Here is a 16,039-nt window from a genome sequence, read left to right on the forward strand (position 1 = left end):
CTCATTCATTCACATTTTCACTTCATTTGTTAGGTTTTCCAATAAGTTCATGTTTAAGCGTCAAGACTGATTAAAGAGCTGCTGTAATATACAATATTTATTCTGTTCCCAGGTGACGCCTCCTACTGCACCCCTGAGCAGTATAAAGACTGTGCTGAGCCTGCTTTGGGTAAGACAGCCTGGACACACACGCACTCACCCCTACAAGTCAAGAAGAAACACATACAGTAGCATGGTTTATGCATGATTACAGCCTCTGAAAATGACTTGGCAGAGACTGTTGTGGAGATGAATTTTAAAGAAGTGAAAGATGAAGTCAAAAAAAAAAATCTGATTTATAAGAAATTACTGCAAAACAATTTACTCAGAGAACAATAAAAAAAATACTCCTACTCGTTTCAGAAACTTTTATTACGTTCTGCGGTATAATCAAATTGCACTGATAAAACTGTAGATTTTTCAGAGTATTTTTCCACATATCACTGGTGAAGAGCATGAGGTTCAGATGGTAGCCATCTTAATCTTTCCACTTTTGTGTGAAGGACTCAAGTCTGTAACCAGCAGCAGAGTCGACAGGGACCGCAGTGTTAGAGTTCAATTTAATGCATGGATAGTCAGAGAGATAATACATCACAAAGCCTGGACTGACGTAAATGGATGGAGACATGTAAAAGGTTTTAGGAGAGTTAACTTCTTCCTTCCTATTCAAGAATTCATATATAGGGATTTAAAATGCACCTGTACGAAGTTCAGATCCGTTTTGGTTCTTTTTTTAACATACACAAAAAGGGAAACAGGTAAACATTCACAGAAGACCTCAACACCATCACCGAGGCTTCATCTTCAAAATCAGTTTTCTGTTTCCTTTTTTCCTGAAATTAGACAAAGAGATATGAATAGAAATACAATGTTCTACATTAAATAAGTAGATCCAAGCGTCAATTTCAAGAGTAGGGTATAAATATTAAGCAAAACAAATGGAAGTCACTAAAAATGTATCTCTATACTCATACAGATGTCATTAAAATCACATTTGATGTCATTTTAATTGGTTGGTAAATAAAGACCTCAAAGAATAAAAAAAATATATTAATGACATAAATTTTTGGCATTACAAGCAACAAAATCTAAGAGAGGAGGAAGGTCTGCCAAATGAAAAATGAACAAGCTGTATAATGAGTCTCTAGATGGTGTCATCTCCAACTGAAGGAGAAATAAATGCCTCTGTTGAAGTGGAGACTCAGGCTGAAGTAAAATTATATAAGAAAGAAACGGGAGATATGGGAAGCTTTACTTTAGGGAGGAACTGAGAGGTGGAAAAAACACAACCAGCACATCATTTTATCTGGAGTGCTATTTGTAGACTGACCAAATGTTCTTGAGAATATTTTTAAAAATAAGTTTCTTCTTTATTTGGCAAGAAGCAGAACAATCGCAAAGAAATCTTATTTTGGCTTTGGTTTAATCCAACTTGTGCAAAAATTCGCTACTCCATTTTCTACCTTTACATTTAAATGATAACCATTTTAGTGATATGTCTAGGTTGTTGCAAATCTATAGATAATCACAGAGAAAGAAGCTAGGTGTGGCTATAGACTTCTTACTATTTTATGCATCCATAATTACATGGGTTATTTATATGCTGTATTTTTAATAGTACAGCAATATGAGATTTTTTAAATTAAATTTATAGATGAAGCCCTTTCAGTTTGATCTTTTTATTTAAACATTAGTTCAGAATATCCATAAAAAATAACTGAGGATAAAGGATTATGCTGCAGCTTTATGGTGTTTATATTCTCATTTTGTTCCAAAATTCCTGGAATGAGCCAAAACATTATCAGGAAGTGAATAACAAAAAAACTTCATAATTAATATTGACTTTGAAGGAGCAAGCTGTGTATATTTATTGCAGTTATCATTTACAATATGGTTGGACAGTAACCCATTTTTGATGCCATTTAAGACCTTACTCGAGAAATGTTGCAGTATGGTATTGTTGTCTCCATGGAAACGACTCTTTCTACTTCTCGAGGCCCTGATTGTGGAATTTTTAAATGATCCGTGAGGAATCTTTACCCTCATTACCTGTCTCAGATACATTTCCCCAGGTTACGTCTTTGGCATTGATTATGAGACACAGCCATGTTTGCATGGCCAATTTTTACAATTATGGCTTTTTATCTTGTGCATGGTTTGCTAAACTATGTTATTCATTCATTCGGAGGCAGAACATGAGAGGCTGCTGAGGCTCTTTGAACCCAGAGCACAGCTATAGACAGACAGTCCTCGATGTAAGAGAGAGAGACATGTACAGAGCTTAAACACAGGTCATGAAGTTTTATGATGCACTGAATTTGTGTATTTTAGTCCACATCTGATTAACTGAACTACACTTTTTTCTTCCTGTTAGAAGCTGTAAATACCACACTGAAACATGCTTCAGTAATTGCTTCAAACGTAAACACTTCCAGCAACACATCATGTGTATGTTTTGATTGCTATCCATGTTTAAAATCAAATTATTCCTAACCCAAAAAATTTTATATATTACGTTTGCAGCATCTGCTAATGACATAAGCCACAAGTTTAGTTCACTTTTAGCATCGTTGGAATGGACTGATGACATCTGGCAGCATCAACAATACATATACTTGAGTCTAATTCATATTCTTTGCAGATTATTTCAAAGTCACATGTTGGAATATTCCTGTTTGGTCACATTAAGGTTCTGATAGAAAAGCATCAAATATCAGGGAAACAATGTAAAAGTTTGTCTGCCACCATGATAAGGATGTGATTGCTGTAAGGTCATTAAAGATATTCCAATTAAGTGCTCAAATACGCAATTTTTTGAATGGAAAACAAAAATAGATTTTTAAAAATGAAAATTAAGAGCAGTGAAAATGTCAGCTCTTAGACAGAGGAAAGTTGTTGTAGCATTTTTTGGGGAGCAGAGAGCGAGTCTTTGAAAGAGCTCCACCGTCTCTGCTGGAGGTCCTGAACCGCGCAGGCTGGACTCCCCTTGATGGAGAGCAATTTGTTCCGTGACCTCTTGACCCCGACTTATTCTACTTATGTCCACATCCTGTCCAATAAGTCTACCTGCCCTTTCAATGACTTTATCGAATGTGTTGACATCCCTGGTGCTTCCTCAGCTTACCAAAGTGGAGTAGATAACACTTGCAACTGCAGACTGGAACGAGATCTGCAGTGTTTTGCTGCAAACACTAAAGATCAGTTTTCTTAAAAAATAGTCTCCAGTCCAGCCTGGTGTTATAGTGGAAAGTCATTTAATCTAAGCTAAAAACAGGGAATTGTTACGACGGCTAACCCTCAACCCAAAGCCCTAACATCACTGCTGCTTATCAGCCTAATGTAAAAAAAAAGTAATATGAATTAATTGCTTAAATCACCCAAATTAATATAAATAAACCTTTTTTATTTTTTTATAAGTCATGGCTTGATTAAAACATAAGTAACAATATGAATTGTTTTGTAGAAAATATATATTTTTTGGAAAAAAGGTATTAATAACTTGTTTTAAAAGTTTGCTGAGTGGTTTCTAACCCTGTTAACTTACACAAGTGGTCAAAACACCATTAGTGCAACATTCTCTCCCCTCACAGCATTCGGTCTGCTCAGCCCACACTTCTCCCATCAAATGGTAAATTATTTCTGCAAAGCCAGAAAGGTTTCCAAAAAGCAGAAAAAAGGCAGCCAAGGGCAACAATACCTGCAAGCAATTGGCATCAAAGCTGTACACTCCCACACCATAAGGATATTTAGTGCAACATAATGTGACTGAGAAGGCACTCTGAAGCAGGAAGTTGCACTATATGATGTAGGAAGGCAGAAAGATTTGGTGTATTTTCCTGCAGTTGGCTTCCCTGTTCAGAGGATGCTGCATGCACCAAAGTTTGATTGGATTTTTATACCTCTGTAACTGTGTCCCTTAGGTTCTGGAAGCAAATCTTTATTGTTTTTTTTTTCTTTTTTCTCTTTTAAGAGACTGCTGCATCTTTTGGATTCTAACATCTCGTTTTTCTAATCTTCCTTGATTAGATGCAGACTGCCTGATAATTGATTGTAGTTCCTGCTGCAGCAGCTCAGTGATCAGTTCTTCAAAAATGGTGCAATAGTTGGACTCTATCAGTAGTTCTGATCCATTCAAGTTGTTTTTGTTTTTTATGAGGTAATATTCCAAAATATGCTGGGATTTAAGTTTGCAAATTAAGAATGCCGTAAGGAGCCTATGGTAATTTGTTCTAAGTAAGAGAAAATGGGTAAAGAAAGTGGACAAAAGGTTTCAAGGCTCGGACAAAGAATCAGTCATTTAAATGCGCAGAGAGGTGCTCTTATGAATCCAATAACGTCACATTTGAATAAAAAATAAGCCACCACTGTGGAGCTGTATTAAATCCTCTCTCTCCCTTACATGTCTGCGAGGCCCCGGCAGCTATTATTGCACCGTGGGGGGGGGATCTGCTTTTTGCTCTGTGATCTGCAGGTCTGCCACAGAGCTGCTAGAGTGAGGTGCAGCTCTGAAAGCACTAACCCATTTTTATTTTCCATTCAAAGAATAACCAGTGAATTTCCTGAAAGAAAAGAAAAACTGAAATCTAATGATTTCTTAAAACTGTATTGGATAGGTGTTTCAGTAATACCATCTGTTTAAACAATTTTAAAGTCTCCAACTTTAGTGAAGGGTGTTTGAGCGACAGACACTTCAGACTGAGCTATATTTGAAAGGCTTGTGTCTCTTTGCATTAGAATCATCGCTGTCTGAGTTTTCCTATAGTAAGCTGAAGGCGTCACACACAACTATTCACTGAGGGCTTTTTTCCATCTTCAAGCTGCCAAAGTAGAGCCCTGAATGTAGCTTTCTGTGGCGAAAATTTGTTGCTGTCAGGGTGAAGGCTGTTTCAACTGAAGCCGCTCCAGGGCATGTTTGTGTTCACAGCTTTACATTCTTCCCCTCTGTGATGCAGACTATGACTTACGCTGTCATTAGAGCTTCTGTGGAGCAAACATTTACACGACCTGAGCCGCTGTGTAAAATGGGGCAGTGTTCAGGAGTCATGTTTGCTCTCCTTCTGTCCTCATGTTGTGTGTGTGTTTTTTTATGCATGACCTTTGAATTCAGGTGGAATACAAAAGCAAAATGTCAGATCCACTTGGCTTTCTGAAGCTCAGAGTGTGTAGAGGCAGAGGCTGAGAGGCTACTTTAGTCTGAAACTGATCTGTTTTCCATGTTTATCACATTTGTAAAAAAATAAATAAATAAAATCCCAGCAGACACTTCACAGTTTCTGTGGAAATTTACAAGTATAGCTGAAGAGTACATCTTGATTTAAAAAGAGCTACCTAAGCTGAGTTATGTTTCTGTATAGACAGAAAATAAGGCACTGAAAACAAAATTAACTGCAATTAGATGCCTCTCATGATTATTCTATGAATTATTAGATTCATAATGTCACCTATCTGCCAGGAAATGGGACAAGCAGATTAGCAACGTTATCAGAACTCTGTCAGCTCAGTAAAATCAAAGCCTCCATCTCTCCTGACCCGTCTGAGACACTAATCCATCCATTTATTACATCTCAGTCAGATTACAGGTGTTAATCAGGCATTGCTAATGGGTCTGCAGGCAGTAGAAAATGCAACAGCTCCTCCTGACTGGAAGCAAACGGCAAAATCACACCAGCCCTGGATTAGAAATCTTGCACCAGCTTCCTATTTATTACAGTAATCAGTTTAAAACTGTATTTCTATCTTTTAAAAGTTGTAACGACTTGACCTGACACTTCTAATCTGATCTTTGCTATTACAATCCGTCTTGGTCTCTTGTCCGTTGATTGTAGAGACAAGTAGAGCAAGTCCACCTTTTCTTGTCACTCAAACAGCTAATCAACTTAAGTTTCTGCCTAGAATCACTTCACCTGTAGTTAAGCTGGACATCAATACGTGTGTTATGCTACTTTTGATAATTTTGCTAGCTTTAGTTGTCGTTTAATAAGGGAACCACTTTGGTCAGCTGTGGTTGTTTTAAGTTATTTTATATAATTAAGTATGTCTTGATTCGATTTTTCTAATATTAACTTGAATGATATCTTAAGTTTTTATTGATGTAAATTTATGGCTTTGTGTGAAATTTGCATGAAATGTCAGAATATTCTGACATTTAGTCCTGGCTGTCTTCTTTATATACGTATAACTTCAAGTGCAAATTGTACAAAGTCAGGCATCTTTTTTCAGTCAGTAACTGTCCTAATTGATAATAATATAATTCATCAATAATGCTCTAACAGGGCAGAGACAGCCGACCAATCATAATTTTGTTTGCACGTCATTGTATTGTGTAAAATATGTCCTCACTGTGTGGCCATTACCTTTTTACTGCCCTTGTGCAACCAAGAAACTCAGTCCTTAATGCTCCAATAAATCTGCAACGAAGAAGAAACTGTTTTGTTGTCCTTCTCCTTTCATTAAATGAACATGCAAAGTTTTAATAGTTATTAAACTAAAGACTCTTTCCAGTTCCACACACTAAATATAGATTTTTATTTTGTTGTATAAAATTCTCACATATCTCTTACTGAAATAAAACACTAATTAAAATGCTCTGGCTGGCATCAGCTGACAATTGATCTTCTTACATAACATTAGATTAATGTGTCCATTGTTTGATCTGCAAACGACTTTCCTTTTGGCCCTTTATTTTATGAGATTTTATTATCACATCTCAACCGAGGTCCTTTAAACAAGAGTTATTTTTTCATTGTTATATTTAAAATGTCTCGAGGGTAGAAGGCCTTAATGAAATTTGCACAGGGTCAGCACAATATTCATGAGTCCATCAGAAGCTCCGAATTAATAATGTGATGGAACCCAGACAGCTACAGCCTTTAAAAGTGGATGTGTCAAAATATTTATGACCCTGTTGATGGAAAAGACTGACTATGCGCCTAAAATGTTTCCCATTTCTGTCAACTTCATCCCATCCATCATCAACGCATTTCATTTTCATCGCCCAAATTCCTGCGTGGCCATTACCATTTCTGTCCAAAGCTAAACTGTCGGCTGTGGAGAGCAGCAGCTGCATGTGCCGGACGCCGTGCAACATGACCCGCTACAACAAGGAGCTGTCCATGGTCAAAATCCCCAGCAAGACGTCAGCGCGCTACCTGCAGAAGAAGTTCAACAAGTCAGAGAAGTATATCTCGTGAGTAGTTGTGTTTTTCTAACAGTTTGACTGCAGCAGGACCTAAACATTTAACGTTTAAGTAATATATCAGCACGTAACAACTGACTGTTTTAGGTTGTCAGACTTTTTCTGCTTAAAACAGTACAATTTGTTAAAAAGACCATTTCTCAATTGACTTGCTATGAAATGTTTAAAACGAATATATGTAATAAAAACAGCTTTGTTATCATTTTTGGAATTACTCATTAAATATAACATTACAATTATCAGCCTTCAATGGATCTAAGAGATATTGCATATAGGCACAAGAGTTCAAATCATGTTTTATTATATTTATTCATAGATGGGTTTTTAATAACTGAGAAACTTAGATTTATGGAGCCTTACAAAACCTGTTCTTATTTTTAATGATAGAAGTATTAAATATATTGTATTTTACTTGGATTTCATGTGACACCCAACATAAGAAAGTGCATCGTTGTAAACATGAGGTTTTTTTTTCTAATTTTACAAATTAAAATCTGATAATTATGTTATGCATTTCTAGTTATCCTCCCCTGTTTAGTACTTTGTAGAACCACATTTTACAAGCCTTTTGGGATGTGTTCTGACCCACTTTGCCCATCTTGTCTCCTGATTCCTACTTCAGGTCTGAACTTTGACAAAGCCACTCTGACATGCTTAGTATGCCTTGGCCTTAACCTGTAAATAATATAAAAATTGCAGCTCTGAGTGTATGTTGTTATTATTCTGCTGGAAGGTGAACCTCTGGCCTAGAATTGAGTCTTTGCAGCCGCTGACAGATTTGTCTGTTTTAATCCACTTCACAACTTCACCTCTGACCTTTCTGCTGTGATTCTTGGTCTCCATGCGGCTTTCTAACAAAAAACCTTCACACAGCAGCTGGATTTCTACTGAGATCAAATTACAAACATGTGAATTTGATCACATGATTAATAATCAGGAGACTTTTGAAGGAAATTGGTTGCAGTGGCTTTTATTTAAGTATATTAAAGTATATTTTGAAAAAAAGAGGCTGAATAAAAATGCACATCACACCTTCCTTTTTTTATTTGTAAAAATGAATCACACAAAATCTAAAAATACATTGAAGCTTATGATTAGAAAATGTTTTAAGGGTTTGAAAGCTTTTGCACTGCTTGTCCAACTGAATGTGATTACTTGCTAAGTTCTATAACATAGATGGTATCAGATACTTTTGCTGCGCCTACAAGGGCGTTCTCCGTCCATACGGTTAAAAATCGTTCATCATTACGTTTCCTACATTAGAAAAAAATCTGACTATATTTCCTCTTTTGCAGAGACAACATCTTGGTGCTGGATGTGTTCTTTGAAGCTCTGAACTACGAGACCATCGAGCAGAAAAAAGCCTATGAGGTGGCAGGATTACTGGGTATGTCTGCTGGACTGGCCTTCATTCGACTAAACCTGGGTTCATCGCTCATTCATTTATTAATCCTAGATATGCATCCGATGACATTAATGGTAATGGGTCACCTTGACATTTTTGATATATTTGAATTTTTATCACTTCTGTCCCAGCAAGCCTGTTATTAGAATTTATTTCCAGAACTTGTCTGTTAAGTTAGATGGATTTCTGTGAATGTTAAAGGTTTGAAGGTCCAGAATTAACAAAAAAATGGAACTATTATCCAAAACTCAAGAAACTGCTCATAACCCTGCTCATAGAACATTTCCTTGAAGTAATGCCAAGCCTCTACGCAAGTTATTCTGAGAGTTTCACAGATCTTTACCATTGGAAAATACTGATAAATAGTGTTTTGCTTTCTGCCGCCTCCTTGCTTGAAGCACTACAATAAGCTAGCTCCGTGTAAAAGAAAATACATATTTTTTTCTATTTGTTAATCTTATGATTTGGGGTCATGTTGACCATTTCTTCTTTTTTCTTACTGCACACACATCTTTCTGCAGGTGATATTGGAGGACAGATGGGTTTGTTCATCGGAGCCAGCATCCTCACCATCTTGGAACTGTTTGACTATGCCTATGAGGTCAGTGACATGCCTTTTTTTTATTGTTTTACGCACACTTTTTCCAAAAGCCGTTTTTAGAAAACAATATTGTAAAATCATCAGCATGGTGAAATGAAACTACATGACGCAGATTTAATGTTTGTATACCAACCACTGTGATAATGTCTTGAAATGATTTTTGAGAAGCAAAATCTTTATCTCCCGTTAAGTAATTACTATTTTATAAAAAAAGAACAATTTCAGTACAGATCTACAAAATATCATTTGTTTCTCATTTTGCTTTTTTATCACACTTAAATATTAAAGTTAGTAAAGTTAATTATATTAATCAGACTTGAGATGAATAAATCCAAAAAACCACAAATAGCCGAGTGATCCAGGAGGTTTCAATCTTTAAGTTCAGCCATAATAATCATTTCTCTTAAAGTTTAGTTTTGTTCTGTACTTTAAGGTATGTTACCATTTTACTTAAAAAACAGTTTTACATACCGAGTCAGTGTGGTGTTAGCTTCACTGCAGCACTGAATGGTACAGTGATGTATTTGCCGTTTAGTTTCCATATTTTTAAAAAACTTTTCTTCGAAGTTGAGCATAGCAGGAGCTTTTGTAGCGTCTCATTTCAATGGTTTGTTTTTCTGGTTCTGTGAAAAGCTGAAGCACCGACTACCAAAGCAGCTGAAACTAGAGTCAGTGTCGCTCACGCTAAAAGCAGATAAAAGCCGGACTTACTTTAGAGCTGGCTGAGATAAAGGGCCACGGATTGTAAATTTCTATTACGTTTTCTCAACTGAATGCTTCTTTTTAAGGCTTTTGTGTTTCTTTCAGCTTCATCTTTTTTTCTGATGAGCGGATAATTGTCTACACTTTTTCAGATTTCTAAAATTCAGAGAGAAAGTAATTGCAAAGATTTTTTTTTCTTCTTTTTTGCTTTTATTCTGATGGCATAATTGAAACATTGCTATCTAAAACCCCCAAATCACTCTGTTCTTTCTCTCCAAAGCTAACCTGGAGAGCTTTTGTTCTGAATCATACTGGAATGATTTGCTGCTTTATATACCATCCATGTTCACCTTGACTACAGCCAACTTTCTCTCTGCACTCAGTGCAGAAGAAGAAGAACTGTTTAGATGCTTTTCTACAGACCTCTCTGTGTTACTTTCTGATCTACAGGTGGTGAAGGACAGATTACTGGACTTACTCAGCAGAGAGGAGGAAGATGAGAGTCATGCTGAGGAAGTGGTACCTTTGCATATTCATTTTAAGTCATTTAACATGTGGATTCTCTATATTTTTCTTCAAAGTTTGTTCTTTTCTGTCTCTGCAAAAGCAGGTGAAACAGAAACATGAAAAATGAGTGAACAGTTAAAAAGCTTTTTAGCTTAAAAACAAGAAAACTCACCCTGTAGATTCATCCGTATAATGAAACCTATGTTTCACCAGTAAGATTCGATCAACAGGTTTATTGATGGGAAGTTTTTTTAAAGAAAAAAATTTGTCTGCGATTTTAGTCGAGAAGGGAAGGTGTGTGAAGCAGGTGTGAATAAAACTTCAGCACTGATAACTTACAACACGAGATGTCGCTCTGCAGATCATTTTGATTCTCTTCTCTGTTCAAGGCAGATAGAAATGACACTGTTGCAGTTTAGGCAAAATAAATATTCTTAGTAACAGAGACAACACACCGCCTTCTGAATATTCTGCCTGTGTTGGTTTTCCAAAAAAAAAGCAATGGCAGTGCAAATATTGCAGACAGGAACAGAAGATTTGGGCACACAAAGAAGTAACAGACACGGTTTGATCTGTGTTCAGATACTATTGTTTGATTTTGGAGGCTTCTCTGGCACTCGCCCATAATTTATTTCTTTCTCACAAAATGAGATGCTGGTTGTGTTTGTGCATTTTGTTTTTAGATCTGAAGAACAGTTTGTTTTCAAATATGACATGAGTGCATTTATATCATTGTTAATTCATATGAAAAGCATGCGTTTTTTCAAACTCTATATGAAAACAGTTTTTTATTTGGCAGGAAGTGAATTTAATATTTCTTTGACAGCATTTTATTAGGATTTATTTTGAATGTCATTAGACCTTATTACAATGTTTTATGTATTCTTTTTAAGGAATACATTAAATGTGATTAAACAGGCATGTCCCTGTAACATTATTTCTCTTAAAACACAAGACTAAAACTAAGCATTGCTTGTTCTGTAGCGTTATAAATTATATTAAATCCTATTAATGCTTATTATTATATATAGACTTTGTTGTTGTCATATTGAGGTTTTTTATACATTTAAAAATTCCACCAAATAAAATACATGTTCACATTCTGGGAGACATATCAACAGTGAATATTTAAAACTAGTAAAAAATTGATTATATGTAGATTTTTTTATTTTTAAATTTGCAAAATAAGGTCATTTATATGAGGAAATTGTACAAGTGTTGTCAGACATTCAGACAAATATTTTTTTACCATAACAACAGAGATTTTTCTAAGACCTCTGGATGGCCCATATGTGAGTGAGAGTTTTGTTTTCACTTGATCTGAAGTTTAGTTTGGACACTTTGACGCTGAAAACAAAAAACGTTCTTGTAAATGAAAGTTCAAATCTGAGGAAAGCACACCTGGCTAAATGACTTTGTCTTGGTTTTTCTTTGACTCAGAAGAGACGTAGTTCTCATGTTGCTAAAGCTTATCTTGAAACATTTGGTCCCATGAGTATCTTTACTGTTCTCATCTTGCCTTTTGTAGCACAACTCAAACTGAACAGGAATATTCTCTTAAAATTTTGCTCTATGTTTGATTTTACTCCCCATTCATTGTAGCAGAGATGCTGAATATTTCTGCTGATTTGTTGCTGTTTGAAGCACCCTCACTTGGTTATACAAACCAGAAAGGTTTGTAGGCGTGTTCCTGCTTTGGCTCGATACCTTTTAAAAGTCTTTCCATCTTTCCTTCTCAGAGCTCCTGTGACCCAGTGGCAAACCACTCAGAATCCATCAGCCACACGGTGACGGTCCCCCTCCAGACGACGCTGGGCACCCTGGAGGAAATTGCCTGCTGAAGTTCACCCCCGCCCTCCCCTTCACAGCCACACATACCCAGCAGCGAAGAGAAGTCCGCCTCCACCAGGTTTTGCTACAGATCCCTGTTGTAGCATCCTGCAAAAATCTTAACTGCATGGCGGGGAGGAGGCAGTGGGACTGAGGACAGGCTGTGCTCCGTCACAGCCCTCTGTCTGAGGCACTAATGGGGATTAAGGAGCTGTCAGCTGGATTTCTCAGCTTTTTTCTCTTACCTTGGACCATAGTGAAGGACGGGGAGCCTCCGCTCTGCTGGCCCTTCGACGGGGTTTCCACATATATGCACAAAGAATATCAAAGACTGTGTGGGAGGCATCCCTACTGAGGGGTCTAATTCTTCTGCAGTATATCTATGTAAAAATCAAAAAAGAAATGTTGACATGTTGCTCACTGCCAAAATAGCTGTTCAAAACTGTTCTCCAAACTGCATGTGTTGTTCTATCTTGCTCTCTTTGCTGATACATAGGCTGGACTTGCAGCTTTAGAGTACATGTGTGCCATTTTGTCTTTCCACCTGCAGGAAAGTCCTGTGCTAAAGGCCCAGGTGAAGAATCAACCTTTGAATGTACAGATTGAACAGACGGTTGTCAGAGTCACCAGTCACAAGCAGTTGATCATTTATTATTTCAATATTATAAGAGAATAAGCCAGATATTATTGGTTTGGTTTGACAAGAAAATATAGGCTTTACTTTTTCCCCCCAACAGAAAACAGTCAGATATAAATATTTTTCTGCCCGTATTTTGTTTCGTTCACATGCTGTATTTTTGTTAGTTGGTTTTAACAGCTGGCAGGTTTGCTGTGTGACTCCTGTAGCATTGAGTTTTTATTTACACACCTCATTGAAGGTATGTCAGACCCTAACTATGAATTACCAACTCCTGGCTGCCGCATCTCATCGGAGCACTCAGCTAATTGACATGGAGTCTAAATTATTAGCTTACCAAACAAGGAGTTATGTACACAGAGGGATTGTTTGGGCATTATTTGATTAACAGAGTGTCAGGGTGATGCTTAAGGTTGACTATTATTATTTCAACAAATCTCTCTTTATTTTTATCCTCAACTAAAAGAGGATAAAAATCACAAGCTTGACAATTTTAATTAGTATAAAACTACAACAGAAGCACCATGAGGAGGCAGGATGACTTAATCCAGTGGGTTTGCTGTGTGAGCTGTAAATACGTTTTACATTTTTTCCTTATGAAACGGGTACCCAGCAAACACACCTGACGCAGATCAGAAACAGCTTTGACTCCAGGTGAAGAGGCGTGGTCATATTTTTGGCGGTTCTGCTCAGTCTGCAGTTCTCGGCGTGATCTGCGCTTCGCATTGGCTGAATGTGTGAAAACGAAGGCGGCGCTCTGCTGCAAGCATCACACGTCCACCTCAGGACAGATTCAGCTGGATCCCTCAGAGATTATCAATGGCTCTACACCAAAAGCTCCTTTGAGACTGTTTAGAAGATTTAGTGAATCTGAATTTTCTATTTCCAGTCCCTGATCATCCTAGCATGGTCTCCGTCATCAGAGTAATGTGCATTGCAGGTAGGAATGAATTCAAGTGCTTTGTGAGAGTTTGAATTATGATTTCCCATCTGTGTGGCGTAGCCTGCTGTCTCTGTGTTCTCTCTCATGTCGTGGCTTCTGACGAACACGGTGCTCTGCCGGCCTGGGGGAACGTGACATTGATGCTTCTTGCCGTGGCAACAACACTGGCTGTTTCCTCTCTTCTTCTTTGGCTTCAGTTGTTACTGCAGGACAGCGTTTTTCTTATTGTGTGACGCAGCATACAGTGTGTGTTTTTAATGTGAAATGATTAAATGAAAAAACATGTTTTACAGTCACTTGTGTCTTTGTGGTAATGACACACACACTGAAGACCAGCCGACTTATTTAAGTATAATGACAGAGGTGGAGGTTCAGGTCATTTCATCTAGTAAAATAGTAAAAAGAGGATTAACATTTTTATTTTCATACACCTAAAGAAACGACCTTAACAAGTCACATAATTAGGAAATAGATTCCACTTATATGTAAGTTCAATGCATGTCACCAGTAGGTCTGCGAATGAAAGCTCACATCAACACAAAGAATTGGCTGGTTCAGTAGATGATTTATGATTCACTAAATTAATGTTGGCAGAGCCTCCAGTCAAAATAAAACAAAAGTGTAAATTCATTTATCCATATAAATGTTTTTTCCAAAGAGTCAGAAAATGAAAAAGTAAACTTCTGCAAGTCAAACTTTGACGAGTTTAATATTATGTGGAAGGTATTTTATTGTTCTGTGTTTTAAAAAAATATATATTTCACTTTTTATTGCAAGTGATGGATCAGGCCACAAAACTTCTCTATTATCAATTTGTTAGGTTTACCTGCACAAGTTCATCCTCTCCATATTCCACTGACGGGCTGATAACACCGTGGAAACTAATTTAATAAAATACAATGACATGCAAATACAATTACAATAAGCATTTCCATTGACATGCATAATTATAATTGCACAATTTGACATTTCGAAAAGAAATTTCCCATTTAAAAAAATAAACTTGTTTTTTGATCAAGTTTTGGCGATCTGCTGAGATGTTTTTTTTTTTTTGCCTTATTGAAATTTGTTTATGTTGCAGAACTGCAGTGTTAACACTTTTTTGCATCACACGAGTTGCACGATCAACCACCAGACCACGAAGAAGACGACAACAGGAAGCAGCTGAAAAGTCATGGCACGGCATAATTTTTAATGGCTTATCATGTAAACAAACATCTGCGCACGTGAATTTAATCGCAATTTTTTTTTCTTTTTTTCAAAACTGAGGGGTTTTTGACATTAGTAGAATATTGACAATGTTTTGTGCAGATTTGTAAAAGAAACACAGCATCTATATTATCAGTCACAATAATTACAGATGAGGTGGCCACTGTAAAATTAAATTTTCTTGCTTGATACAATTATTTTGTTTTCTAAGAAAATCAGCACATTAAATCAGTTGAATTAGTTTGTTTCAGTCCACAGTCCATTATCTGCCTTTTAATTACAGTCAATTTTATATTGAATATATGGGAGCTTTTCTACTAACAGTCTATAGCAAATGTGTGTTTTATTCATGTTTCTTTTGAAATAATAATAGGACGAAATACAGAGAGCGTTATTCACTTTAATGTTGAATAACTTTCAACATTAAATAAAATGCATCAAACTGAAAGATGATGTAGGTGTTGACAATTTTTTAAAGAAGTGACTTTCAGAAAATCAAATGCTGTAATCACCTGTTCTTCATTTTCTTCACTTTGTAAGCATGCGCAATATGTTAGGTAAGTACAAGGGCTGAAAATAGTAAAAATAAAATCTGGACAACTTTTCATTATACAATTTTAAAAGATTACAAGAAAATCTGTTTTCTTGACACAAAGTGCTAAAACATTATGGCGGTTTAAAATGTATTTGCTGTACTTTTTGAGCGGTCCAGTGCTACATATGGACCATCATCGTCCACTTACTCTGGAACATCTTAAAGGCATCCTCCTCTGTTTTTGCTAAGGTTTATTTAGGTGACTTGAATCGTCAAGTAAAGGACTTTACTGAGTTTAATATGAAACCTTTTTACTTGTTAACTTTTGAAAAACAACAGATTACGTTCTAGCTGGGAGAGATTTCTTATACTCAGAATTATCTTTTGCTCTTTAGTCTTATTTAATTAAGGGAAATAAGCTTTTCAAAAGTACCTA

General features: G+C 36.5%; 1 protein-coding gene across 4 annotated transcripts in view; it reads left to right on the forward strand.

Annotated features, from left to right (window-relative positions):
- The window catches only part of asic2 (acid-sensing (proton-gated) ion channel 2), a 402,948-nt gene that overhangs the window by 374,849 nt on the left and 12,060 nt on the right, over positions 1 to 16,039 (forward strand). For 3 of the 4 annotated variants that reach the window (XM_028041889.1, XM_028041888.1, XM_028041887.1), the window contains 6 exons: positions 113 to 169; positions 7,072 to 7,225; positions 8,530 to 8,621; positions 9,161 to 9,240; positions 10,393 to 10,461; positions 12,189 to 14,155. In XM_028041889.1, coding sequence (XP_027897690.1) covers positions 113 to 169; positions 7,072 to 7,225; positions 8,530 to 8,621; positions 9,161 to 9,240; positions 10,393 to 10,461; positions 12,189 to 12,290 — 554 coding nt within the window. In that variant the 3' untranslated portion in view covers positions 12,291 to 14,155. Of the gene's footprint in view, positions 1 to 112; positions 170 to 7,071; positions 7,226 to 8,529; positions 8,622 to 9,160; positions 9,241 to 10,392; positions 10,462 to 12,188; positions 14,156 to 16,039 lie in introns of those variants that run through there. The other variant, XM_028041890.1, reaches the window with a different exon arrangement.

This window comes from Xiphophorus couchianus, chromosome 16 (genome assembly GCF_001444195.1).
Source record: "Xiphophorus couchianus chromosome 16, X_couchianus-1.0, whole genome shotgun sequence".
NCBI classification, from domain to species: Eukaryota; Metazoa; Chordata; class Actinopteri; order Cyprinodontiformes; family Poeciliidae; genus Xiphophorus; species Xiphophorus couchianus.